General features: G+C 46.1%; 1 protein-coding gene and 3 non-coding genes across 5 annotated transcripts; all 4 read right to left on the bottom strand.

The window, feature by feature from the left end:
* Window positions 1–2319: 2319 nt before the first annotated feature.
* ZNF322 (zinc finger protein 322) lies at window positions 2320–13161 on the bottom strand. Of its 2 annotated transcripts, XM_054564822.1 has the most exons (4): window positions 13032–13161; window positions 6203–6277; window positions 5605–5619; window positions 2320–5518 (listed from the first exon to the last, which is right to left on the bottom strand). In XM_054564822.1, the coding sequence occupies exon 4, from the start codon at window positions 5436–5438 to the stop codon at window positions 4212–4214; it is 1227 nt and encodes a 408-aa protein (XP_054420797.1). In that variant the 5' UTR covers window positions 5439–5518; window positions 5605–5619; window positions 6203–6277; window positions 13032–13161; the 3' UTR covers window positions 2320–4211. The 2 variants fall into 2 exon arrangements, with proteins under 2 accessions (XP_054420797.1, XP_054420798.1); XM_054564823.1 differs by lacking the exon at window positions 5605–5619.
* Window positions 13162–22257: 9096 nt separating this feature from the next.
* TRNAM-CAU (transfer RNA methionine (anticodon CAU)) lies at window positions 22258–22330 on the bottom strand. Its single transcript has one exon. It is a non-coding gene; the product is annotated as a tRNA-Met (tRNA).
* A 3567-nt stretch (window positions 22331–25897) lies between these two features.
* On the bottom strand, window positions 25898–25970 carry TRNAM-CAU (transfer RNA methionine (anticodon CAU)). The gene has a single exon. It is a non-coding gene; the product is annotated as a tRNA-Met (tRNA).
* Window positions 25971–26509: 539 nt separating this feature from the next.
* TRNAA-AGC (transfer RNA alanine (anticodon AGC)) lies at window positions 26510–26582 on the bottom strand. Its single transcript has one exon. It is a non-coding gene; the product is annotated as a tRNA-Ala (tRNA).
* Window positions 26583–27673: the final 1091 nt, after the last annotated feature.

Consider the following 27673-nt stretch of genomic DNA (forward strand, 5'->3'; position numbering starts at 1 on the left):
GCGACCGCCTAGGACGGTGGTCACTCCAAGCCGTGTTAGGGAACATCGGAATCAAAGAACTCAGAATAAATTTTAGATTATAACTTCCAGACATGTTGCAATCTAAAAGACATTCTAGGAATCGCATTATGAAAGATACCAGACATAACTGCACAACCTCCTTCAATGAACTGATGAAACAAGTTCAAACATAAACCTGTCATAAATTTAGTAGACCTGAAAAAAAGTGACATCCGCACACACACAAAAAATCATTGTTATTAGAGTGTGTTTGGGTCCTCTCCAATCAAACATCTGATGTGTTATAAGATTGCTAAAGTTTTCAAGCTTGCTTTGAGGAATCTGCACAGTAACCAAAAATCATCTGGACCTCAACGGCTACACATGGTTAGTGGGGGTGGGGTGCAGAGTCCTTTGCAGCTTTACTGTTATAGTAACACAGCGGAACTTACTCTAAATTAGAGGTTAGCTGATGGATTCTGAGAATCCTGCACAGTTTTGAACCTCAGTGGGAATATTTATCCTGCTACTCAAGATCACAAAAGACACAACAGGGCCTACCACCAGCTCCCCTGCCTCAGACCAGAGGCCTGAAAGAAATGTTTGGGCAGGGGTGGGGGGCCAGGTTATATATGTTCACTGGTTATATTGGAAAGGCTCTTTAACCCTTTCCCCACTCACGCCTGAAGGTCTCTACCCTCTCACCATGGGCACGTTCTCGTTTCCATACCGAGGCATTGGTGCCAGCACTCCTGCCAGGGAGTGGAGCAGAGAAAATCACAGTTGAGCAAAATTACGCTGCTCTGTGGGTCAATATTGTCCCAAGTGCCTTTCTCTTGGAAACCTGGATGTATTTAATGTCTGTGAGTAACAAGAGCACCGGACTCCATGTGGGTCACTGATGGAGCGCTAGTCGTTACTGACTTCGCGCCCGTACGGTCAGACGAAGCTACGACTCCTCCCTGTGCTAGTCTGCTGTGCCGGGGGCGGGGGGGGGGGCTCCGAAAGGACCTGCTGTCCAGAGAAGAGCACAGACCACGCTCCTGGGTTTCATTCTCTCCCTGCCGGAAACTCCTAGGATTCTAGAGATGGTCCAGTGCCTGTCACCTCACCAGAACTGAGGAGTGAATATCCACTTTATTCTTTTTTTTCTTCAGCTTTATTCAGGTATAACTGAAAAATAAAATTGTAAGATCTTTAAAGTGTATATTATGATGAATTGATGATATACACGTACATTGTCAAAGGATTCCTGAGTATCTCCTTTATTCTAAGGCAAGTGTACGAGGGAATGTTTTTTTTCTTAGTACAGTAGAGACAAAATGTTTTTCAGAACAAATGTTTATTTAAGAATTAAGGGAAAACAAAAACATTAAAGCATAGGAATACATTGAATACAAGTGTCTCGTTTGGTCTGAAATCTTGAAAGTTACTCTAACTACTTACCTGAGGTAGATCTAGGTTGGCACTGTTTCAAGAGAACCTCCATCCACCCTAGAAGTTACCTTCCAGTTTTGGTTACAGGCTCCCAAGTGGTCCTCCCCAACCTCAGGTTATGCTCTATGAGTAATACCAACACCTTTTCCCCCACGGTTAAAAGACCTTGGACCTGTTTCATACCCACAAAGTTCTGCTTGAGGGATGGTCCATCCTTAATTTACTTAAAGACTAGATACAGTTAGTTACCACGTGAGATCAGCCAGAAGAAGGGTCAGGTCATTACCCTGCCAACGACGCCAACGCTGTCCCCTTCTGCAGGCCCTCTCTACTGACTAGCAAGTAGCCACAGGACTAATTTCAGCGCTGCCATGCCATACACCCATACTATTTTAGTGTTACAATTATCAAACATATACTAGCGATAGGCATGATTTTCACCAAAGAAAAACAACTACATCTTGTGTGTTTTACCACACTGGGCAACTTCTCATGGTTTGAGAGCTATTTATGAAAATTATCAATAGTAAAACATATCAGAGTGAATAACCTTCCAGGATCTGTTTGCTAAAAGAAAAAACACCTAGAACCAGATTCCTGACTGTCACTACAAGCCATCCCCTGACCCCAAGATTATCAAGATCATCAGCCAGCCCTTAGGGTCAGAGACCGGAGCCACACACAAAGCGGCCACTGGCTACCTCCATGAGTCCGAAGGCCGACACTCCTGGAGTTCAAGGGCTTGCTGAACTCAACTAGACTAATCAGACTCAGGCTAGCAACAAAATATTTATTCACCAGGTTAGAGTCCCTAATATTGCAGGAATCTTAAATATTTTTATTACACATCTTTTGAGGGGAAAAAACCCTCACAATTGTTCATTTATAGATCCCTGAATTACAGTACGAGAATGTTAAATATAATAACTTTTTGTTAAACTGGAGATAAGTGCTTATCCTTAAACCTCTGATAAATTTGGCAACTACTTTTCCCTTCTATTATTTAGAATCCTATATTCCAAGCCAAATAAATACCTTATATTGTAGTGATTGCAATCCTTTCCCTGGGAATAAAAAGTAGTCTCTCTTTTCTTGGCAGAACTGAAATAAATGAAAGGCGTATCATTATGGGACTGAATTAAACAGCAGGACAATGGACAGAAAAGACCACGAGCTTTGGAGGCAGGATACTCAAAAGCAGAAGCATGGCTCCTCCCATTACCAAAGCGTCACCATGTGTCACCTGCCTGCACAGGCCTAATGTCCTTCCAGTCCCCCTTCATCATTCTGCACAGAGCTGCTAAGGAGATGTTATCACTGGAAGGCACGGCACGTGATGTCACAAAAACGTGGATACTAGCTACATCGTAACTCTTATCCTCTACCTGGCATTTCTGAGTTGAAAAGAGATGAGCAGAAATGTCAAATACCAGTGATACCGAGACTATTTCTGGGTAAGGAAACCTTTGACGGCACGCCTCCACTCACAGAAGTAAAAAGCTCAGTGCCCTGCGCCTTTATGAGGTTGGCCCCGCAAAGGGAACCCTTCTGGGAGTTCTGACCCAGGGTAACTGCTCCCTGGCTGATGAGTTGTTTCCGCCACCAGCAAGCTTCCCAAATGACTATCAAAACACCAGTCCCCAATCTGGCCAACAATTTTTAAAAGCATAAAAACCACCACGAGGCAAAGCCAGTCCTCTCCTGTCCCCCACAGTAACACAGGCCACACCGTCTGTCACAGGGCGCAGTCCTTTCCTTTATTGGGTTTCCACATTTTAAAACGAGAAAGTAAAGCGATCATTAAGTGGTTCAGATAAAAGAAAAGGATCTCTACCTGAGTTTCCCATCAGGCCTGCTCTGACCTGCCCGAGCTCCTCCCACAACAAGCCTCTGGGCACCTAAGAACCATTCACGTATCGACTCTGAAAGTCACCTCTACCACACGGATCGGCTAACGGGAGCATGGTTAGTCTCATACCTACAGTACGTACGCCATCCCCAGTTAGATCTCGCGCTAGAGCAAAATTCTCTGCAGAGTAGGTTCTTTGGGGCCCACAGGTGGAGGTTTCTAGCAAGGCTTTTTTAACACTCAAGATATTTAGGGGTTTTTCACGTGCGTGAGTTCCCTGGTGTGCCAACCAAAGGAGCTGATCGCTGACAGCTTTTCTCCCTCAGACTTTGTAAGGTCTCTTCTCAGATTGGTTTTGTTGTTGTTGCTGCAAACCCGAGAAGGCTCTCCATCAAATGCTTTTGCCACACTCAAGACAAATACCTAAATTTTCACCGATATGGCTTCTTTGATGGTTAAGAAAGTCATAATTCTGTTGCAAGTTTTTATCACACTTGCTGGGGGTTCTCCCGAGCATGGGCTCCCTGACGTCAATGAGCTGGGCGCACCGTCAGACATGCTGCGCACACCACGGGCGTTGTCCTCTGGTGTGAACTCCCTTGGAGGGAGAGGAGTGAGCGTCGCTAGGGAGCTCTGTCATTCTTGGCATCTGCAAGGTTTCCCACTGGTACGAGTCCTCCTGTGAGTGATCAGATAGGAGCTCAGACGAAAGGTTTTCCAAACCTCAGGGCCCTTCAAGGTTTCCCGTTGGAGTGACTGATAGGATTCTGTTAGGGCAGCTCTCTGGGCAAACCACTTCCCAACTTCCTACAACTGCAGATTCTCTGGTCCCTACCCAAGTCTGAGCTCTTAGAAAAGTCTAAGATTTGCCTAGAGTTATTCATTTTAATGAGTTCTCTGACTCGTAAGTATTTTTTTTATGGTGTTACAGCTTCTTGTCTGGCCAAGACGTCTGTGAGGCTTCTGAGGTGTGGGGGGCGCTGAGCCCAAGCCCCTTCTCGCCCACGCTGCAGAGGCAGGGTTTCTCGCTGGCGTGGACCGTCTGGTGCTGAAGGAGGGCCGAGCTCTGGCGGAAGCCTTTGTCACACACACTGTACTGATAGTGCAGCTCCTCTGTCTGAGTTCTCATTTTCGGTTGGGCAACAAAGCCCATGCCGAGGAGGAAGCCACTCTCGCATGCGGACCACTGATGTGGCTTCTCTTCCATGTGAATTCTCTGATGCACAATAAGGTCCGAGCCACAGCTGAAACTTTTCTCATATTCAAGGCATTTAAAAGTGTGCGTGTGAGTTGCCTGGTGCCTGATTAGGTTGGCGCTGCGAGTGAAACTTCTCATACATTCCAAGCATTTATAGGGCTTCTCCCCTGTGTGGACCCTCTGGTGGACAATAAGGTCTGATTTCTGGCCAAAGCACTTCTCACAGGCACCACACTTATAGGGCTTCTCCCCAGTATGAACTCTTTTATGAACAATGAAGGCTGAACGGTGTCGGTAACTTTTCTCACACTTATTGCATTTGTAGGGCCTTTCGCCAGTGTGAGTTCTCTGGTGGCTAATGAGATCCGATTTCCCACTAAAAGCTTTTTCACACTCTAGACACTTAAACGGTTTCTCGCCGGTGTGAGTTCTTCGGTGCCGAATGAGATTTGTACTTCGACTGAAGCACTTATCACACTCGCTGCACAGATACGGTTTCTCACCTGTGTGGCTTCGCTGGTGGACAAGCAGATCCGAGCTCTGTCCGAAATTCTTGCCACAAATGTCACATGTGTAGAATTTTTTACCTGCATGCGTTCTCTGGTGTCCTGAAAGGGCTAAGTGGTGCCAGAAGCTCTTTTCACATTTGCTACATTTATAAGGTTTCTCATAATTGTGGATCCTCTGGTGTGAAATAAGATCTGAGCGTTGGATGAAGGTTTTCTCACACATATCACATCGATAAGGTTTCTCCCCAGTATGGGTTCTCTCACACATAATAAGAGCTAAGTTTTCGCAGAAGTTTTGCTCACGTTCAAGGCACTGGTATATTGGATCATCTACTTGAGTAATCTCATGCACATGAATAAAAATCTTTTGACCCTTCTGAGGGCGCACATGGTATGTTGTCCTTCTTTGAGTTCTCTGATTAGGTCTCTCTTCTGAAGTGTACATCTCTATGGCTCTCTCCTAGGGCATTTTCCACTGGTCGTCTTGACCCATCATCTTCTTCATTGTCATTTTCCTGGTAAGAACTTGAAAGATACACCTGTGTTAGGCCTTTGAGTCATGAGCTGTTCGTCTCTACAGGTTTCCAGCATCATATACACTAATTCCTTACTTGGTATTTCCAACACTGTGAGACAAAGAAGAAGTATTATTTATAATCCTATAACTAAGAAAAGAGTGCTCAGAATTAAAATCACTGTAGAAAAGATAAAAAATCTGCATCGGTCTGTAAGTGCCCTAGGTTTTGCAGGGGCTGAGACCAGTTACTTTCCCTTTGCCAATATAAAACCAATCAGCAATACATGTGCAAAGTACTAGGGATAATTATTTCTTTCATGACCCGGGAGATCTCAGACCCAGGGTCCTCCCCTTCCCTCCTCACACCGGCTGAGGGGTGCCTGCCTGGCTTTGCCTGCCCCCTTGGCTGCTTCGTTTTGCTCCACAGCCCTTATGGTCCAATACAGTGTACACGAACTCACTGTTTTGCTGTCTATGCCTAGAATATTCACAGAGGCTATTTTGATTGCTGCTTTTCCCTTAGTATACAGAGCAGGCATACAGTTGGTGCGTAATAAGCACCTTACTGCAGTTCTACTTGGATCCGTAGCTGGTAAAGGACAGGGCTGAGTGCCGCAGGGTGGGAGCTGGTCTGATGAGATGTGGTCTGGAAGAAAGCTGCGTTTCAGAAGACTGAGGAAACTGGAGCTCACCTGGAATGTCAATGGGGGAAAAGGAGCGTTCACTTCCTGGTCCCGAGACTTTGATTTCTCAAGGAAGGTTGCTTCCTGCACAACAGAAGGACAAGAAAAAGATAGACAGTCATCAATGAAAGGACTTAGCACTAGGTCACTTTGCTCAAAGAACCTGAAAACGGGTACAGTTTCCTTCAGAAGAGCTGATGGGTTTTCCTACACAATCCCTTACGCTCAATTCTGAGGGGAATACTCACAGTGCTGTCATCCCACAGGACTCTTTGAAGAAAAAGGACAACAGAGAGTCTCCACACCATCTTGGGCCTGTAGCAGCAATGCAGGAAAGGGCCTCTACCTACCCTCACTGACCCCCCGAGGCACCGCCTTCTCCAGGAGCGCAAGCTGCCCTGGTCTGAAGCCCACCGGGTTCCCCCCCGCCCCCCCGCCCCCGAGTCCCTGGGGACAGGCGACACCACCCCCACCTTCTCTGCCGGGCATGCCATCGCCACCACTGGTTATTCACAATCTACAGCAGATGGAGTGGGTCTCTATTTCAGCCACAATTCAGGATGCAGTCGATCGAGGGTACAAGGAGCCTGACACCCAGATGTGCCCCTGATTTCTTCCCTCAGCAGCTCTCGCCCGCCTGTTCCAGGTCACCAGACTTTCAGGTCCCTCCACAGGCTTCCTGCCACTGAGGACCAGGAGGGGACACAGAACCGCTCAGACGCACACTTAGCCCACGGCTGCCAGAACTCACACGACACGTTCATGGTTCTGGTTCCAGGGAAGACGGAATGCACGCGTGCCAGCCGGCTCTCGGCTGAACACAGCGCTGAACCCTGACCGGACGGCACAGGCAGTGCCGGCCTGAGAGGCGGCGCGCATACCCTGGGTGCACGAACCGACCTGGCAGCCCTTTCTGTCCCTTCGGCGTCCCTTGGCCTGACCTCAGTACAGGCTGAATCGCAGAGGCCAGAGAAACTGTACACCGCAATTCACCTGGCAGTTTTTAGAACTTCCACGCCAAGGACTTAAAACTGACTTCAGTCGGTGGACAGGAAACCGAGCTCGGCTACTGGTGGCAGAACCAGCCTGAAGCTCGCTGTCAAAAAGGGGAAACCCGCTCTGAGTACAAAAAACACGTGAAAAGAGTTCTGATCAGAGTGCACGTGGAAGAGACTTGGGAGCGCGTGGGACTGGAAGGGGCGGCCCTGGCAGGGCAGCTGCCAGGAAAGGCGCGAGTGGGAGGGGAGGGGGGACCCTGTGACCGCCCAGCCCACGAGAAAGGGAACAAGGGACATTTGAGGTCCTCCAAGATGAAGGAAATGTTTTAAATGCACAGTCTGTCTCTCCAGTATCTTCTAAAAATGCCATCCAGTTTTAAAACAGAAGCAAAACTTTACCACAGGGCAAAGTGGTAACGTGCTGCTGAAGGAGCAATCTTGTAGAATATTTTATGTTCTAACAAAATCAAAATAATTCAACCAAAAACTGGGAGAAGAGGAAGAAAACAAAGTCAAATAACCTCACTGCTTACTGCATTAATGGGGAAATCAGATAATTAAAGGTTAAATAAGAAAATGGGGCTAAAGGCATTTAAAAAGGTCTATTGCTGGTGGGTGGGGAGGGGTGGAAGAAGGCATAAAGGGAATAAATGGTAATGGCAAAAATACAATAAAAAGTTACATACAAAAAACTTTTTAAAAAAGATCTAAGTACAAAGGTAGCTGTAATAACAAAAATCGAACATTCTAAAAAATGTTCAAACACTGGACAAATATTACATAAACTATATGGCAGTGATGAGACCAAACACATCAACCACATCAATAAATGTGAATGAGTTTAACTCACCTATTAAAAGTGATTTTTAACATGGCTCACAAAGCAAGACCAAATGCGCTAAATTCAAGACACCTAAGACAAAATGACCCAGAAAGGCTAAAGATAAAAGGATGGAAAGGAACACCAGGCAAACGGAAACAGTAAAAGGAGGGCTTCTGTTCATGATATCGAGCAAAGTGGAATGCAAGCCAAAATGCATTAAACATGACAAAGGACACTTTTTAAATTGTGAAAGCCATCATCACAATAAAGCTTTTCATTATCTATGTACCAAATTACACAGCAGTCAACTCCTTAAAGCAAAAATTGAAAGATACCAAGAAACAGAAATAAAAACATTAATAAGAAAAAATATGACTCTCAGTAAAAAGACATACAAAGTGAACCAAAAATAAGTAATGACACAGAAAGCCTAAATAATGTGATCAGCGAGTAAATCTTACGGGCATCTGTTGAAACTTACCCCCTTATACTAAGGAATAAACTTTCTTCTCAAGCACACATGAATGAGTCATATATTACTAGGTTATTAAGGAAGTATCAGTAAGTTCCATAAAGGGACATAAACAACACTCTGTAGTAAAACTAGAAATGTAGTAGAATAGCAAATAACAAACCACTCTCCCTCCAGGAGGAAAAATAGACTATTAAAACAACTCTTCAGTGAATGAGAAAATGGAAAATTAAATGAATTTCTAAATGCTGATAATTGACTATATATTATAATCTATAAAATAAATTTAAAGCAGTGATCAAAGGAATAGTTATAGTCTTAAATAATTTTCATAAATAAAAATAAAATAATTAAACTAAATTCTCAGATCAAAAATCTAAGAAAAAAGTAAATCAAAACAAATACAAAAATAAAGATATCAGTGAACTAAATAGAAAAATAATGAACCTAATTATGTATCAAAATCCTACTTATTGTGATAAATAAAGTACTAGATAACATGATAAAGGGGAGAAAAAGGAGAAATCACACATTTACAAAATAAGAAAGGATAAGGAATAGCCACCAAAACAGAGAAGGAACAAACAAACCCATATACACATGAGACGACTTTGTAGATTTCTACACAAATAAATGTGATAACCTGTGAAATAAGACTGTTTCCTTAGGAAACACAATTTACCCAAATCAACTCCATTAGAACCAGAAAGTTTTAAAACACCAATATGCACAGAATCAATAGATAAAGTTGTTAGGGAACTATCCCACAAAAAACACTAGACTTAGATTGTTTCATAAGAGAATTCTAACAAACTTACAAAGATGCTTCATAACTGTTTTCTAGAGCACTAAAAGAAAAATTTCTAATTCTTTTGTGAAAAAACTTTAACACTGATAACTACATCTGATGAAGAGAGTAAAAAAATTTTACAGTGCAGTATCAGTATCATTGTGAAAACTACTAACAAAATCCACCACCACATTCTTATACAAATTGTAGCATACTTTTGGGTATTTTTTTATATTGTCGCATGTAATATACATCACTACACAAAATGTAGCATACCATTTTACACTGTTGCTTTTTAAACTTCACCATTCATCCTGGAAATCACTCCACATCAATTTGTAAAGATTGTCTTTATTCTCTCACAGCTGCATAGTACGCCCTTATATGTGGAAATATCAAGTTCGTTCAGCCACTTTCTTACATACGAGTACCTCAGTTGTTTTAAAAATGTTCAAATTACAAACACTGCTACGATGAGTAAGTTATGTGCGTGTATTATCATGTTGTTGGGGGTGAATCTTCAGAGTCAACTTCAAGAAAAGGGATTGCTGAGTCAGGTGTAAAGTGCTTATCTATGAGTGTAGAGAGAAATAAGCAAACAGAATCATAAAGCAAACGTGGTATGGTGTTAACATTTAGGAACGATGGGCAAAGCATGGATCGGCATTCTTTGCACTATTTTACATTTTTCTAAGTCTCAAGTTATTTCAAAATTAAAAGGAACTTCATTTTTTTTTTTAAAAAAAAACCATGGTATCAAGAGCTGGCATACTGTGCTAGTTAAAATTAAATGTTCAAGCTCTGAAATCAGATTTTGGTTCAAGTTCTCAGTAGGCTCCTTTGTAGCTGTGAGAACTTGCGTAGTGGCTTAAGGTCCTCCGGCTTCGATTTCCCCTTCTACAGAGCAGGTAGCTACAATTACATGCCTCAAGGAGTGGCTGGAGAACTGAGACAGAGGCAGCAAAGGACTCAGCTCAACGGCGCTCCATAAATGCCAGGTGCTATTTGCTTAATCTGTCTTCACGTGCACAAACCCCCTAGTATCCACTGAGACCACCCCCCAGTGCCTGTCTCTTGCACAAAGTCTCGTTCAAAACCCATTTAAAATAATTAACTAAATAATAAAATAACTCAGCAAGCTAGTGATTAATATGAAGACTGTGCAAAAACTACAGAAGCAGTTGTGTAGAAATATTAGGAGGGAAAGAATCCAGAATCGCCATGAGCTACAAAGATGTGCAGGCATCTAGACAAATAGCTAATATAAGGTGTTGGGTTTATGGGAGTTTTGCCTTTGAAAATGTGTATTACTGTTAAGGTCAAAAGGAGAATAGAGTAGAAAGAAAGGATTCTGAGCTTGAAAATAACCTGGTAAATGAATCAGAGTATTTCCTAAACTTATCAGTCCAGGGTATTATATTTGCCATAAGTAGCTAACAACTGTGGGGCACAAAGAAGAAAAAAAAATGTTACGTGAGAAAATGATTTCCTTATGCACATCTAAGTCTTTTAGATGTCAGCACCTGGCAACTTTACATTCCAGCTGTCAAAACTCTACGGAGGTAGGCCGTAACACTTCCCCAGTTCAAAATACTGTAATTGTCTCCTATTGCTTAGAATGAAGAAAATTTTCACAGCTCTATGTAATGTGGCACCTCCACCTACCTCCAGCCCCACAGGCCACCTCGGAACGTTTGCTCTTCTTCCGCCTAGAATGCTCTTGCCCCAGGTAGCTTGCTTCTTTATTTGATTCAAGTGTCTGCCTGAAAATTACTTCCTCAAAAAGAGGCACATTTGGAGGAGTTTCTCTAACACTGTCGTGTCCCCTTATCCTGCTTTACGTCTCTGCAAAGCGCTTATCACCCAACCACGTCGCTTACGTTTTACTTTTGTCCATTTGTTTCTCTCTGCTACTAGAATATAACTTCCATCAGGGGTAGGACTTAGTCTTTTGCTGCAAACGGAATACATTAGTTGAATGAATGAAAAATGTGAATGAATAAATGCCAGAACCAAAAAAATAAAAATTCCATCATCATCCTTGCCGCCCCCACAGCAGTGCAACCAGCTAGGCCAGCAGCCCTCGCTGGTGCATCTGAAAAACCTGCATGGACCCTTCAAATCTTAGATTCAGGGGACCGTCCTCTAGGAAGATACTGGTTCTCTTTTCCGTGACTAGAGCCAGAGGCAGGCAATAAAAGTCCAAGCACACAGGCTGAGTCGAGAGCTTCAAAGCTGAAGGTAATCCTTACAGTTAAAGGCTATATGGGACAAGCAAAGTCTATACAGCATTATCTAAAAAGCAGATAATTCTTACCCTTGCAGAACCTAGGTTAGGGATTATCTTACTTATTTTTCATTGATTACATGGATTGCCTCATTTAATCTTCCCAAGAACGCTGTGATACCAATGTTTGCACCTTACAGACAGAAAGCCTCATGCTTAGGGCACTTAAATAGTCACCCATCACGTCGCAGCTAGCAGAGCCAGGGTTTAAATTGCCCGCTTCTGACTCCTGAGTCTCCCTAAGTCTTGGGCATGCTGCCTTTTGCGGGGGCTGCAAATCAACCAAGAAGCAGTCACTACAAGCCTATTGTGAATATGCATGCTGGAATGGAAATACACTTAAATTCGCAGAAGAGGACTCAGTTTTTATCACCCTGCGACCTCACAACTAAAAGAGGATCTTTCCTCTTTTCCATGTATCTTCTCACATTCCTACCTGTCCTGCCCCTCCGAAATCCACCACGTTTATTTAGAAACACACAGCCTGGAATGCCCCTTGCCATAATAACAAAGACCCAAGACTGTCTTCCTTTTGGCTCCCAAAGGTCGCTAATCCGTAACTATTCACAACACACAATTCCTCCCTCTCCTACAGGGGAAAAAAAAAAAATCAATGTTGAAATTCATAATTTTTGTGAAGTTTGTGGTTTTTCTGAAGCCGGTCCCACTTTCCCCACCGCTCAGCACCTTTCAACCGTATCTCACCTTTTCCCACGTCTGCTTGCATTCTGCCACTCCTGCAAGAAGCACCTGCCGCGGGCAGCCCGCGTTCCTTCCCAAATTCAAGACAAAATACCCAGAATCCTTCTGGATTAAACCTAACTCATAATTAAGCCCCAAGTCCTGTTTTGCTAATTGTTTTTTGTTCGTATTATCAACCTCTAAGGTCAAGGACCCATCCTCCGACCACTGGCAAGTATGTATAACAAACTTACATATAAAGCAGTTCCCCAAAAATGGCTATGGAGTGACTAAACCAACCGGATTTTCCTGCATCTAGATTCGAAAGCAACATAACTAATCTCTGCATTAAAGACGGGGGTGGGGGGACTCATTCAAGGAACTCGGGTTTCTTCCCCCAAGACACAAGGCACAGGTCGCTTAGAAAACTGCCCGGCAGTGTTCACTGTTAGGACCTGCAGGAACCACTGCGCTGAGCTTCTCTTCTTTCAACTTTTCATTGACCACCTTTCAGTCGAGGGTTGGAGGTTCCCGAGCCGCCGGGGCGCGCGGAGGAGGGCAGCTCCCAGGGTGGAGGCCACGGGGTTCCGGTCCGCCACGCCCCGACCCGACCCTGCAAGGCCCCGCAGCCCAGGCCCGCGGCCCGCTCGCCCCGCGGCCACCCCGCCGCCTCTCGGCCGCCGCACTTCCGGTTACTCGCGGACATTCGGTCCGGGGTTCCCGGCGGCCGCAGGCTCCGCGGCCGTGGACCGAAGGGCCCACCCTCGGGCAAGGAGGGAAAGCAAACCTGGGGCCGACGAGAGCCAGGAGCAGCTCCCTCTGCGCTCCGGGGCGGGGAGCTGGGGCCGGACCCTCCGGGGCGCCTCCACGCCGACCAGGCCGGGTACGCCTAGCCTTTTCAGCCCGGCCGGAGGCGGTGGCGCAGCCCCGCCCCGCAAATCACGTGGTCACCCGCCCGCGGCGACAGCGCGCCCCGCCCACGCCTCTGCGCCAATGGGGCCGCGTCTAGGGAAGGGGCGGAGCCCGGGCGCACGCGCGCTGAGGCCCTAGGCGGCGGTGGACTGAGGCAGCGCCGAGCCGCGGCCGGGCCCAGGCTGTGGAGGGCCCGGATGTGGAAGCAGCTCGCGGTTTGCGTGGCAGTTTCCGAATTTTGCTCTCTCTTCAAGGCTGTGAGAAGGGCAGTGAGAAGGGGACTGGACCCAAAAATGGGACTGGAGTCGCACGTATGGATGCCGCCAACCCTGAGAAAAACACCTGAGGGACCCGGAAGAAATGGACGATCCCAAAATGCTAGATAGGACGAGGGTCTCAACATCCGGCCGTTCTTACTAAATGTTGTCCTTGCTAAATATTATAATGGACACCAGGATTTTGTGGACGCAACTCTAACCGGATGAGCTTGACCAACCAGCTGAGGGTAGCCGACTGCGAAGAAGAAATTAACGTGCAACTAACCAAACAGCGTCCAGGAGCCGAGACTGAGCCTCTCCTCTGGGAGAGGCAGCTGGGAGTGCACCCCGGGCCCCTTCACCTGCTGCCAGTCAATAAAGCCCCCTTGTGGCAGCCACGCCTCCTTCTGGGATACAGCACGCCGAGCCGCGCGCCCTCGGAGTGGGTATCGAACCGCAGATGGGGCTTCTCTGTGGCGTCGGTCGGTCCCGCAGGGCTCGCTCCGGGGTCCCGACCTGACAGGGCGGGACTCACCCTGAGCGTGCTCCGGGCGCCGGCCGCAGCTGGGCCGTACCGACCGGCGTCAGCGATGAAGTCAGGCGGCCACCACAACCTCTTTGTTTAGAACGTGCAAGAGGAGGTGTTTGTAATTGGTGCTTCTAGTCCCGTTTGGGGTACAGGGTTGTCAGAAGGATAATTTCATTTCTGGAGCGCACTTAGGTTCTGGGACTTTAGAGGGAGGAAAAGAAAAACAACAACAAAGCAAACCCTTTGTCAGGATGCCTACTGAGGGTATTTATGAAGAGGATTTTCAGGGGAATTGAAGGTAGAGAGACCTGAGACAGCCCAGAGTCCTGCCTGGTTTGGTATTTCTGGACCTCCTGTGACTGGCCTTCCTGTAGAATGAGGAGTCTTTGCGTTTGAAGACTCCCTGAGGGAACAAGAACAGAATTCAGTGATGCATGGCAGACCAGACCCACAAAGTTTATTTAGTTCAATCAAAACAGCAGATTTTAGAAGATAAATAAAAAACCCTTCAATTAGACTGTTACTGTAGGCTAGGCAGTGCTGAGTTATCTGAGAAGTTGGAAACACCTCTTAAGAAAAATGGGAAATCAACCTTCAATTCCTGATTTCAGTCCCTTGGGATGCATCCTGAAACGCTGGACACTAGCAAAGAAACAACAAATTTTCTTTTGCAATGTTACATGGCCCCAATGTGTTTTAGGGAACCCGGAGCACTGGCCAGAAAACAGCTCTTTTAATTATACTACAATATCACAACTGGAGCTATTTTGAAAAAAGGAAAAATGGGATGAAATCTCATACCTTCAAAATTTTGTGGTGTTATGTCAAAATCTCAGCCTACAAAAGAAATGTTAAAGAGGATCCAAGGATTAGAAATTGAGCTGCTAGCTTTGACATAGCCAGTGCTTGAGGGCCCCTGAGAAGACCTCAATTTCTTGCCTTCAGGAGCTCCCAAACAGAGAACCCTGCGTCCCTCCTGGGGAAGTCTGTTTCTTCTGAGTTCCCTTTGGCACCCCTCCCAGCTCTCAGCCTCCAGGCTCCTTTGGTCTCTTTAATCTGTGAGGGACGCCTTTGAGAACTTCCCCAGAACAGGGAGCCAATACTCCCATCCTGCACCCTCCTTGTCCGCTCACTGAGTCCACTACCTGTCAAGGTACCAGTCTTTACCCAGAGGCCGCATTGGGTTCTGAATGGGGAAGGAGAAATGGTTATTGTCTATGTTCTTGTCTTGACATCAAATCTGTATAATGGGAAGGGAAATACTGAGGGACTTCAGGTAGACCCGGAGGAGTTTTTAGCTTGATTAGTGCTATATTATCACCCATAATTCCACCTGGGGAGTATTTAATCCCTCCTTACTATCCAGCTCACTGCCAAAGATAAAAACCTTTGTATTGTTAAAAGCCAAAGAAGAGGCTGACAAAAACATGCTACTCAGCCTAATAATTAGATCTGTCAGACCCCAACGACTGAATAGACAGGGCTGCCTTGGTATTATGGGAGCTTCCTGCTGATGGTCATGAAGGCCATCGGTCATCCTACAAATTGGGGCAAAGTTAGAAACATTCCACAAGGGACCAATGAGAACCCTTCAGCCTTTTTAGAAAGAATGCTTAAGACAATACACAACAGTAGACCCTGAGTACACGGGGAGAGCCGATGTCCTGAACACCCACTTCATACCCCCAAGTGCTCCAGACATCTGTAGGAAGTTGCCAAAGATAATGGTGGGTCCTACCACTCCCACCTCCCAATTCCCAGAGGTGACCTTTAGGGTTTTTCACAGCAGGGATGTGTTGTGTAAAAGAAAGGAAGGGAGAAGAAGAGATGAAAAAGCAAGCCACTTTTCTGGCCATTTCCCTCCAGGCTTGGGGTAGTCTAGGGAGGAGAGGAGAAAGGCCACCTTGGCTGGGTTACCCTGGCCTCCACCTTGGGACCAACCAACAGCGTCCAGCCAATCTGGAGTCTAACCAATGTGCATATTGCAAAAGAGGAACACTGGAGGAGAGAGGGCCCCAGACACTCCGAGAAGGAAGGAAAGGGAAGCCCCTGAAGCTTTGTAGCTGCCCAGGTAGAAGATGAGGACTGATGGGGCGGGAGAAGTGCCCTTTTGCCTTCAAGAGATAACATTTCAATCTCCTATGAGGAGCCTCAGGTCACTCTTACTGTAGAAGGGAGGGAAATTAAATTTCTGTTAGACACTGCAGCCATGTACTCTGTTTTTACTACCTGGAGGGGCCCCCTCTCCGAGACAGAATGTCATATTAAAGGGATGTCGGGAAAACCAGACACAGAAATTCTTTGAGCCTCTGACATGTGAAATAGGATTAAAACAGCAGTCACACTCTGGCCTCTATGTACCTGAGTGTCCTTTCCCCCATCTTAGGAAGGTGCCTGATAAGTAAATTGGGGGCTGCCATATATTTACCTCAAAAAAAGTTGAAGTACTCATTCCAAAGGATAAAAAAATAGAGTTCATGGCCCTACTTCACCCAAATTTCAGGGTGCCTGTACCCACAGAGATTCTCGATCGGGTTGATCCAGCTGTTTGGGCACAAGAAAAAGTCGGAAGTTTAAAGTGTGCCCTACCCATTAAAATAGTACTACTCCCAGGAATTTTTGCGTTTGAATGGGAAGACTGACACCCATCTAAAGTCCCAGTATCGCTGAACTGTGTTACCACAAGGTTTTAAAAGCTCCCAAGCCCTCTTCTGCGACCTCCAACTTGAAAATGAAGCTGTTCTACAATTAGTAGGTGTCATTCTAATTGCCAGTCCTTGTGAAGAACTTCAGGCAGAAATACCAGCAGAAAAGGAATATAAAGTATCCGAGAAAAGGGCCCAGATATCCCAGCCAGGAGTTAAGTTCCTGGGTTTTCTTATTTCCCAAGGACAAAGAAGCCTACATCAGAGTAAGAGGCCATAACAACCAGTCCAGCTCCACCGCAGAACCGGAAGGAATTGAGAGGTTTTCTCGGGATGACAGGATTCATGATCTGAATCACTGATTTTGGTCTTACAGCCAAGCCCTGTACCATACACCGAAAGGAGACCAGAATAACTCTGCAGTGGGGTACAGAGTGCCAGAGCGGTTCTGAGAAACGAAAGAGAAAGGGACAGGTAGCTCCTGCCCGGGACTTACTTGGTTTGGAGAAGCCTTTTGAATTGAAGTGTCTGTGCTTGAGACTCAAGGAACTGCCCCAGGGGGTTAGTTCCTCTGCCGGGGCCTCTAAGCCAGGCAATTGCCTTTTTTTCTTAAAGCAACTTGATGTAGAGACACAAGGATGGCTGCCCTGCCTGAGGGCAGTGGCTACAACTTACAGGTTAATTATAAAAGCTGGAAAAGTTAACTATGGGACAGTCTCTAATTATAGGGGCCCCACATCAGGTAGTGAGGTCCTTGAAACCAAGGGAGACAATTGGCTAACAGGAGGAGAATGATTCAATACCTGGCCATGTTCTTGGACAATCCAAGCATCACTATAAAAGTTGTCACACCCTCAATCCTGCTGCTCTACTTCCAGCCTCCTTTGTGGCCCCAGGTCACAGCTGCTGAAATAATTGTATTCTAGTAAGAATAACTTTAGGAGTGAGCCATTAGCCAACTCAGAAGAAACATGGTTCACCAGTGGTTTTATAAGCAGGGGAGTCAGGAGGTCAGGGTATGCAGTGATATCCTTGTTCAACACCGTTGAAACAGGAGCCTTCCCTGGAACTTCTGCTCAAAAAACTGAATTCATAGCATTGGCCAGAGCCCTGGAATTAGGAGAAAACTAAATTGTAACTATATGTCTTTAAAACTAGAAAATAGAGCTTCCTGTGTACATCACTCTCAAGTAAGATCAGCTATACTACCCAGTGAGAACAAGGAACCAGATCCACAGTACTCTCATGAACCCCTGTCTGACCTCAGGTTGCTCTTCAAAGGATGTCTAATAAGTCTACTCTTACTTCTCATGTTTTTCTAATATGTTTTTTTTATGCACTCTTATTCTCAGGAATCCCAGAAGCTAGGGTATCCCACGACTTTGATAAGTCAGGCGGTTAGAGAATTTCACCCCTGTAGTTCAAAGACATACTCCAGCCATGTTCAGCAGGAAGCATTTACAGAAGGGTATGACCCTGTCCCCATTCCCTCAAGAATGAGGAGCGGAAACCCTTGGGGGTGGGGGCATGGGCGGGGACTGTTAGATAGGACAAGGGTCTAAAGAAGTGGACATTCTTGCTAGATGTTAAAATGCATACAGTATTTTGCAGATGCAACTGGAACCAGATGGGCTTGACCAGGACCCAGCCAAGGTTAGCCAACTGCAAAGAAGAAATCAACAGGCAATTGACCAAATAGTCCATAAGCCTTGACTAAGCCTCCCTTTCGGAAGATAGAGCTTTGGCTATGAATCCCATCTCCTTTACCTGCTGCAAGTAAATAAAACTACATAATGACAACACATCTCATTCTTGAATACAGCACCCTGAGCTGTGAACCCCATGAGTTCGGCGACGAAAGCACAGGAGAAGCATTCAGTCACTGAAGATGTGTCCAGCGAAAGGGATGGAAGGCTATAGGAGGGGTAGTGGTGGCCTTGTGCGGGCAGAGACAGGTGGAGCTGAGGATGGGGCTGCTCCCCCCTCAGGAGGTTCCCCAGTCATCTATGCTTATGTTTCTGGGCTGGAATCAACTGTGTTTGAGTTGCAGCAGAAATAGGATTTCCTTCAGAGTGAAACATATACATATACTTTCCACGCTCAATTGGTACATGAAACAACATTTTTAAAAAGCCCTCAGACATCAAAGGGAAAGGATGAGTACTAAGTACACAGAGGTCAAAAGCCTGGGCAAGGCGACCAAGGAATGGGATTGTGAGCAAACCACTAGGTTCAGGGAGAGGTGCGAGCATCATGGGGTCTCCAACAGCCACATTCCAAGGGTAGCTAATCACAGGCTCTAATGCTGGAATTCTTCTCCAGAGGAGATGCAGCTCAGTTTCATGTTTGTTCTTGATGAACACTTCTAAGTAAAGCCAAAATACTCTATCCAGAGTCTTCTTAATATTTGAAATAACAGAGTTCAGTAAGTTTAGTTTTGAGTATGTGATGTGTTTCAGGCGCTGTTCTAATCACTGTCATTTATCATCCCATTAGCTTGTAACAGGCATTCTGTGAGATGTGTATTATTGTTTTTATCTTAGGAGAACTTGGTGCACAAAGAGATAAGTAACTTGTCCAAGGTCCCATATTTAGTAACAGGAAGCTGAAATATGAACAGTCTGATATCAGAACCTGTGCTTGCAACCACTGTGTTTGTATGCAAGCTCAATGGCGGTGAGCATATTGTGGAAAGTAAAGCAGGTACTCGAATAACATCATTTTGTTCAACATATTTTCATCATAACGTTGACGAGATGATGTAGGAACCCAATTCTTGTTCATATCAGTTAGCCTGTGGTAAATTTGCTTTCATTATATATCATTTCACTCACAGTCGCAGAACCTATGGATGATGTTCAGTGAGGACTTACTGTGCATGTAAAAAAAGATCTCAGTAAGTGTTGCCTTGAATTCTTCACCCTTGTCTTTTAAGAGACATTGACCCAAGTAAAGTGCTTATTTTCTTCATCGTTTCATTCACTCATCCAATGTTTGTTGAGCTTCTCGAATTCACTTAACAGGTATTATCAAGGTAAAGGCAGGTAAGAGCCAGTCCCATTCCTCTAATGGCTCCCAGCCTAGCGTGGAGACAGCAGGGTCACCGTGGTGTAGCACAGGTAGAAGTTACCTACGGGAACTAGGAGCACAGAGAAGGAGCCTGGGTTTGCAGGAACTGGCTGCAAGGCTGGGTCCTGAGGGGCTGGCCTGGTGCTGGGGTGGGTCCAAGTCCTGGGTCTGGTATTTGGGGAGTAGTGAGCCCCACCTGGGAGCCTGGGTTTGTGGGGCCTGATTGGGGCCCGCTGCTTGAGCCACCTTCCAAGGTCTGACGGCTCCATTGGTTGATGGGGGACGGGGTGATAGAACGCCCTCCACAGGCCACAAGGGTGGGCCTGTTGTGGTGTTACTTTGGCAATGAAAGACGCTCCTTAATATTTTGTATCAAATAACATATTTTTAGAGTTTTTATGCTTTTATGTTTTAAATATCAGGATTAACAGTGTTTTCGACATGACCATTACAGTGTTAAATGGTTCTGTACTTGTCTATATATGTACTTTTATCAGAAAGCTTTATATTTTTGCTCTTGTGAAATATTTTGCTTTATATTTATGCTTTTGTGTTGCTGTCTAGCATCCTTTTATTCCAACTTGAAGGACTCCCTTTAGCATTTCTTGTGTGGCAGTATAGTGAACTCTCTGTTTTTGTTTATCTGAACAGGTCTTTATTTTTTCTTGAAGTGTGAAGAACAGCTTTTTCCAGATATAATATTCTCAGTTGGCTGTTCCTTCTTGCAGCACTTGGAATGTATCATCTGGCCTCTAATGTTTCTGCTGAGAAATCCGCTGATAATGTTAGGAAGCCTCCCTTGTCATGATGAGTCACTTTTCTCTTGTTGCTTTCAAGGTTTTCTCTGGTCTTTGACCTTTGACAGTTTAATTATAACGTGTCTTGGTGTGGGTGGGTTCATCCTAATTGAAGCCCTTTGAATGTCCCTTTCCCTCTTCGGTTTTGATAAGCTGCACTTTATCAAATAAGCTCTCTGCCCCTTCCTCTCCCTTTTCTCCTTCTGAGACTCCTATAATGTGTATTTTAGTCTTTTGATGCTGTCTCAAGTCCCTTACACTTTTTTTTTCTTTTTTCTTCTTTACCTTGATAATTTCAAATTACTTGTCTTCACATTCAGTAGTTGCCTGTGTTCCCTTAGAGCTCACGGAGCTTTTTAAAGATGATTATTTTGAATTCCACCTCTGTTTATTTATAGTAGGTTTCTGGATATTAATTTATTTTCTTTTATTGGATCAGGTATCCCTGTTTCTTCATATGCCTTGTTATTTTATGCTGAAATTTGGGCATTTGAAAAAATTGCTTCTTCCAACCTTTACGGATTGACTTTCACCTTCGCCAGTCAGCCTGGCTGGAGTCTGAAGACCTCTCAGAGTTGCGTCCTGTCTGAACTTGTACATGTATAATAATTTCCCAGAGAGGCTGTCAGGTACCCACCTCCCCAGCCCTGCCCCCGCCAAAAAAACAAAAACAAACAAACAAAAACCCCCACCTTATTCATGATCTCTTGCTTCCACTGGTGTTCCCGCTGTTGCCGCGGGGTCCGTAGTGCAGCCGAGCCCCTCGTCCTCGTAGAGGCTCCCGACGGGCGTTGCTGATCACGTGAGACAAAACCCAGGTCCGCGGGCGGCCCCCACCCCCCACCCCCCACTCCCAAAGCCAGAACGTTGACCACACATTCCTCTTCTCTTTCCTTCCCGAAAAGTGGCGAGTTGGACACTTCCCCTGGTCTCGGTGAGCTCTGCCAGCACTTAGGAAAGTCTGCAGCGGGTGAAATGCAATGGTTTACCCATTTCAGTGCGGCTGTTCTTGGTTTTGCCCTTGCTGGGGGATCTGCGACTTCACCTGTGTCTGGAGTTCTCATAAAGGATTTGGGGACCCTTTCTTGAAGTTAAATTTGGGTCTCTGTCAGGGAACAAGGTCTGTGGCTTCCCATTCGGCCGCCTTGCTGACTCCACTCCGCGCCGGCACAGCAGGGGTGAGGCTGAGGGGGTGAGGTTTGGGGGACAACATGATTTTCTCATCTATCAATGAAGCTGTTTGTTCATTGAAAAACAGACTCTTCCTCTGAAAGCGAAACGTGCTACCGCCCCACTCCCCACTCCCTTTACTGCCTGATGACCGCCCCACGGAGACATCTCCTCGTTTGCATATGCACTTTCTCCTTTGCTTCCAGCTGGGATGTAGTTCCAGGACGGATGGACATTTTTGCGTTTTATTCACTCTCTAATCACTGCATCCAAAACAATCCCTTAATAAGGTTAATTAGTCAATATTTGTTGGATGACGAAAAAATGAATGATTTTACCCTTGGTCCTCCCGTTCAGTGCAGTTGGCGACCCTCAGAGCGCGAAGCTGGAAGTGCAATTTCTGCTTCTTCCACCAGAGGGAGGGGAAGAGCCCAAACAGGTGCAGCCTGTGGTTTTTGGTGTATTGTGAGTTTCCTCCCTAATCATTTGAATCAAAGCCCCGGGAAGCCCAAGGAAGTTCAAAAGTGATTTCCCCGTGCAAGGAAAGGAATGTGGGACCAGTTTGAAACGGTTACTTGTGAACATTAGCTAGTTTTCCTTAGTGTCGCATACGGGCGGCCGGTGACCAAAAATGTGCCCTCTCTGAGGCTCGAACTCAGGACCTTCAGATTATGAGACTGACGCGCTGCCTACTGCGCTAAGAGGGCACGTTGGCACAGTTTTTGACATAGCGAGTGAAATAGTAAATATTACGTTCCAAGTGCCGTCGTGTCGTCAGTTTCTGGCTGTAACAGAGCACAAGAGAAGCTACTTGGAAATCACTCCGCAGGAGCCGGTGTGCACCCAAAGGACTCCACCCAGACACCGTGGAGTCCACGCCTTTCTTGTTTCTCCCAACGAAGAAGACCCTCTGGGCTGTGGGACCAGGAACAACTGTGCTGTTTTCTGCTGCTCTTGTGTTCCAAAGACGTGGTTTTTCATGCCCATATAGAACTCGTATAGAATCGATCCTTGGCCTTCCACGGTCTCCTTTGTTTAAAAAAACGTAGAAGGTGCCCAGTTAATATTAGTTCACTGACCGGCTGAGTAAATGAATGAATGAGCAAACAAATCGTCCTCAAATTAGTCTCCAGTCCGCATTTCTCTGTCTTGCTCTGTTCCTGGTATAATAACCTTTAATCTTATATATAACAGTATACTGAGTTTCTTAAACTCACCACATTTATTTTTAATACATTCTAACAATCTCTAATTTTAGTTGGTTTGTTTAGAGCATGTGCATTTAATGTTATTATTGATAAGTTTGCATATAGATCTACTAATTATTAACATTAATGGTTTGTTTCCTTTGCATTTTATTCTTTTTTTGTTCCTCTTCCTATCTTCCTGGGCTTATTTCAATATTGTTAGTAGGTGGTCTAGTGATTACCATATACATACTTAACATTTCACAGTATACTTAGAATCCATAAACTATTGTTCAAATTGAATAAAAAAGCCTTCCCGCCATTTAGTTCCCTTACTATAACCCCCTTATGTTATGTATATAGTAGATACAGTGAAAGCTCCATCAGAAAATGTTATGATTTTCACTTTCAATCATCAAATATACTTTAAAGAACTCGAAAAAGAAAGAATAGTTTATCATACTTATCCAGATATTTCCTATCTCTTTCTCCGTTCACAATATTCTAAGTTACCTACTGGTTCATTTTCCTTGTCTCACAAGTTCACTAACTCTTCTCTTGTCCTTCTTCTAGGAATGGATTCTCTCAGTTTACCTTCAAATGAGAAAGTATTTCTTTCACCTTTATGTCTGAAGGATATTTTTGCTATTCTTAGCATTCTGGGTTAACAGGTCTTTTCTTTGAGCATTTAATAAATGCCATTTCATTTTTGAAGGCCCTAGTGTTTCTGATGGGAAATCCACAATGATTGAGATAGCTAGCACCTTCCTTTTCATTTTTCTCTTGTTGCTTTCAAGGTTTTTTTTCCCCTTGTGTTTTCTACAATTTAATTGTGATATGTGTGGGTGTGGGTTTATTTGTGTTTATCCTACTTGAGATTTGCCGAACTTCTTGAATCTGGTGTATGTCTTTTGCCAAATTTGGGAAGTTCTCAGCCATTCGTAATTAAATGACCTCCCCACCCCCATGAAAGCCCTCTGTCTCTTCCCCAATGTTGTGAATATAAGATCTTTGTTGTTTTCCTATCTGTCCCTGGGGCCTGGTCCCTCTTTTAGAGCACACTTTTCTCTCCATCTTTTAGACTGAGTAGGTACCACTAGTCTCCTTATTCACCGACTTTTTCTGTCATCCCCTTCAGCTAGTGCGACAACCCAGCGGTATTGATATTTATAATTTTGGTTAACACTCTTTCAGTTCCGAAGTTTCTATTTGGATTGATGTCTTCCCATTATTTGCTAAGTCTTTCTAACATTCCATTAATTTCAAAGAGTTCTTGCCCCTAATTATAGGAGCATTTGATACTCATTGCTTGAAACTATTTATCAGATGATTCCAACAGCTGTGTCATCTCACTATCAGTGTCTGCTAAAGTCTTTCTTTTCTTTTTTTTTTTTTTTTTTTTTTAGTGAATCAAGATTTTCTTGGCTCTTCATGCGCTGATTAATTTTGGATTATAACCTGGCCATTTTCCTGGCCATTTTTGTATTATAAGATTTTGTGTCTTGTTGAAATATTGTGGAGAATTTTCTAGTTTTGTTTTTGCTGGCACTTAACAGTCTTGTGTTCAAGTTCCAAGTACCGACCGATATTTTGTGCGGCGGTTTCGAAGTCCATTCCGTTTTCAAAGCCTTCACGACAGCAGCTGGAGATCGCTGGAGCGCGTGCAACCCGCCGGCCGGCGCGCACAGGGCATGGCCGGCGCTTGCTTCTGTTCTCAGCCTGTCGTTCAGGGTCAGAGGCTTTTGTCACGGCTGGCGGGGCTTCCAGGAGTTTATGAACAACTTCCCGTGTTGCTGCCCCAGCGTTGGTCTCCGGCTGCCTGGGAGAAGGCCGTGGGTGATTTCTCCCGGATTCTGGAAGGAAAAGGGCAACGGCACCTGTTTCCGTTCAGTCTCAGACCAAGGACCTCTTGTGTGTTGGACGAGTGTGGCGACCACTGCGCCCCAAAGCCCACTTCTCACATGTGAACGTGTTCTATGTTCTTGCTGTGGGGTGTCATGCAGAGGTGCCATAGCCACACCGCATGGGATAACAGCAAACTACATATATTACAGGCCAGAGCCACAGGGAGTAAGAGGCGGGGTCATACCGGAATGAGAGATAAAGAAGGAACATTTCGTGTCCAGAGGAGGAGTGAACACAGGGGGAAAGGAACAGGTATGGATGTAGCAATTCCTGTGTTGAGAAGTACCCCTGTTCAATTGCAGTGGCGTGTGCGTGAGTGTGCGCATGTGTGTGCATGTGTGTGCGGTAACACGGAGCGGGCAGTGACTGACGAGCCTGGACCACACAGGCGAACACACCGGGCGCAGCGTTGCAGGGGCTTAAGAACCTCTGATAACATTCCAGGCAGGTGGCTTATGTAATCAAAGTAACATTTTAGGAAAACTTTTAAATTTTGAGTGTCAAAGGGGTTGGAAAGGGGGAAACTAGGGTTGGAGAGAAAGGAAAAGAAGTTACAAAGACACAAACGGGTCCAGGTTTATCCTGTTAGCCCCTGCGATGAGCAGTAGCCTCAGTCTTTCTGCGTCTCCAGGGCCCAGAACCCTGCCTGGCATAGAATGCATCCTCCTGACATCCTGGAGTGGATGAAGAAGTAGGTGAATGAGAAGAGAGATTTTGCAGAAGTTGTGCGGGAAGGACCCACAGTGTTGGCCATGGCGCAGGGTACAGAGAACTGAGCGGGAAGGAAGAACGGAAGGCACATGGAAGCCTTGGCCGAGGCCCAGACACAGAAGAGATATTTGAGTTAACGTCTGATGAATGGAAGAACAAATGCACTCATTTATAAATATTTGTTGTTGTTTTTTTAAGGAAGGAGGGAAGATTGATATTAAAAAAAAGACGGTGAGACTATACAATAGGTTAAAGGGAAAACTCACATTTTTAATGTAGGAGAAAAACAGCTTTCTGCATGTGGTTTTGGTCATTACAGCTCTGCGACCTGAGAAATAGGGTGCAGCGACTCTGAGCTTCCGTTTCAGCTGTATTTACGGAGGACCACGACTTCGTTTTTCTTTCTGTTGTGGTTTTGGGTGTACCGAAAGCATAGTTCCTTTAACATGGAAAAATGGTAAGCAAAACATGTGCCCTCTCTGAGGCTCGAACTCAGGACCTTCAGATTATGAGACTGACGCGCTGCCTACTGCGCTAAGAGGGCAGGTTGTCGCCGTGTCGCGCATTTCAAGTCAAACAGCAAATGCTCCTGTGGCAAGCACCGCTCTGTCATCGTCAGTTTGCATGTTTAAAGAGCACAACCGAGCCTACTTGAAATTATCCCGTATGAGTCAGTGTACTTTCCCTTTCATTTTCCTCGGGCAGCGGTTAGGACTTTTCTTTAATCTTTAACAGTTTGATTGTAATATGCCTGGATGTGGCTTTCTTTGGGTTTTTCTCCTGCTGAAGGTTTGCGGCGCTTCTTGAGTCTGGGTTATGCGTTTTGCACATTCCAGGCCTGTGTCGAATTCAGGGCCAAGCTGCATGGAGAAAAACAGCAGCTTAGTACACCTCACCCTTGAGGAATCGGAGCTCCTCCGGGGAAACAGAAAGGGACCTCTGTCGGCCGTGCCCGCAGGTCAAAACCCGAAGAACGGCCTAATGACTGCTGCGTTCTGATATACCCTCATTTTGTCCTTTCCTTCCACGGGGCAGAAGATTGGAAGGTGCCACCTGGGGACCCGAGGCCGGGGCAGCAAAAACTGGAGAATGTGGGCATCGATCCCACTACCTCTCGCATGCTAAGCGAGCGCTCTACCATTTGAGCTAATTCCCCGGCTGCGGCATGAGCTCCTCTCTCGCTGTTTTCTTTTATAGCGGGTGTGCGGGCCGCCTTTCGCAGTTTCCGGCAGCTCAGGACGCGTGGGCGCGGAGCCGGGACCACAGGCGCCTGCTCCCGGGACGGCTGGGTCAGCACGCGGGCCTCCGCCTCTGCTGGGGACGGAGGAGGAGAAAGCCACCAGGAGAAAGCTGTGGCACCACCAAACCTTCGTGTTACTTGAACACAACGTCCAGATCGTGCCAGTCACCGTGCGAGGGTCTCAGGGCTCGCGAGCTGCGTTTCCTCGCTCGGGGCGCTTTAGACCCTCCCGGATCCGCGCGCCCTCCGCCCGCCCCGCCAGCGTCTCTGCCGCGCGAGTCCTGCCCGCTTTGTCTGCGGGCGGACTTGCGCCGCCAGCGGCGGAGAAAATGCAGCCGGATCCGCTGAGGGTTCTGTTAATTGTCTTGAGAGCGTTAACAAAGGGGTAAGTGTTCCCAGACGGAGACGGTTTCGTGCAAAATGGCTGGTAGAGAGGATATTATGGATAGAAGAGCCCCAGAAGGATGTCTTGATGCGTGCGCGTTGCCAGGCACCCGCCCGCGCCGTCTCCCCGCCGGATCACCCCGGAAGAGAGGGCGGAAAGGCGACCCTGCTCCGGCCAGCGGCGGACCCGGCACCTACTGCTGCGCCGTCAGATGTGCTGCCCATCGCCCGCTCGCCCTACCCGCTCTACTGCCTTCTCAGTGACTGATGATTCGCTCTAATGAGGTTCTTGAACCTCTGGACCATGGAATTCTGGGTGCGGCTGATGTGCACTCAGCCCGCCTCCGGTTGTCTGCCCTCCGGTTCTCCGGCTGAGAGAACACCAGCCTTCGCGGCCTGCCTCGACGCGCCGTTAGTGCCTTGTCCCTCCAGCCTCCCGTCCTCGGCCTCGCGGTTGCGGGGCCTGGGAGCGGCAAGTGACGAAGCCTGTGGGACTTCGCTGTTGGAGACCAGAAGGGACCCGGGGACCAGGGACCGGCGTGAGAAATGGAAAACAGGAGACGCCAACCTAATCGGGGTACTAGCTCTTCCCCCGTTTGCGTTTGCCCTGCACTTTTCTTGCT

This window comes from Pteronotus mesoamericanus, unplaced genomic scaffold (genome assembly GCF_021234165.1).
Source record: "Pteronotus mesoamericanus isolate MK-2021 breed Mesoamerican mustached bat unplaced genomic scaffold, CSHL_Meso_final scaffold_99, whole genome shotgun sequence".
In the NCBI taxonomy this organism is placed as follows: domain Eukaryota; kingdom Metazoa; phylum Chordata; class Mammalia; order Chiroptera; family Mormoopidae; genus Pteronotus; species Pteronotus mesoamericanus.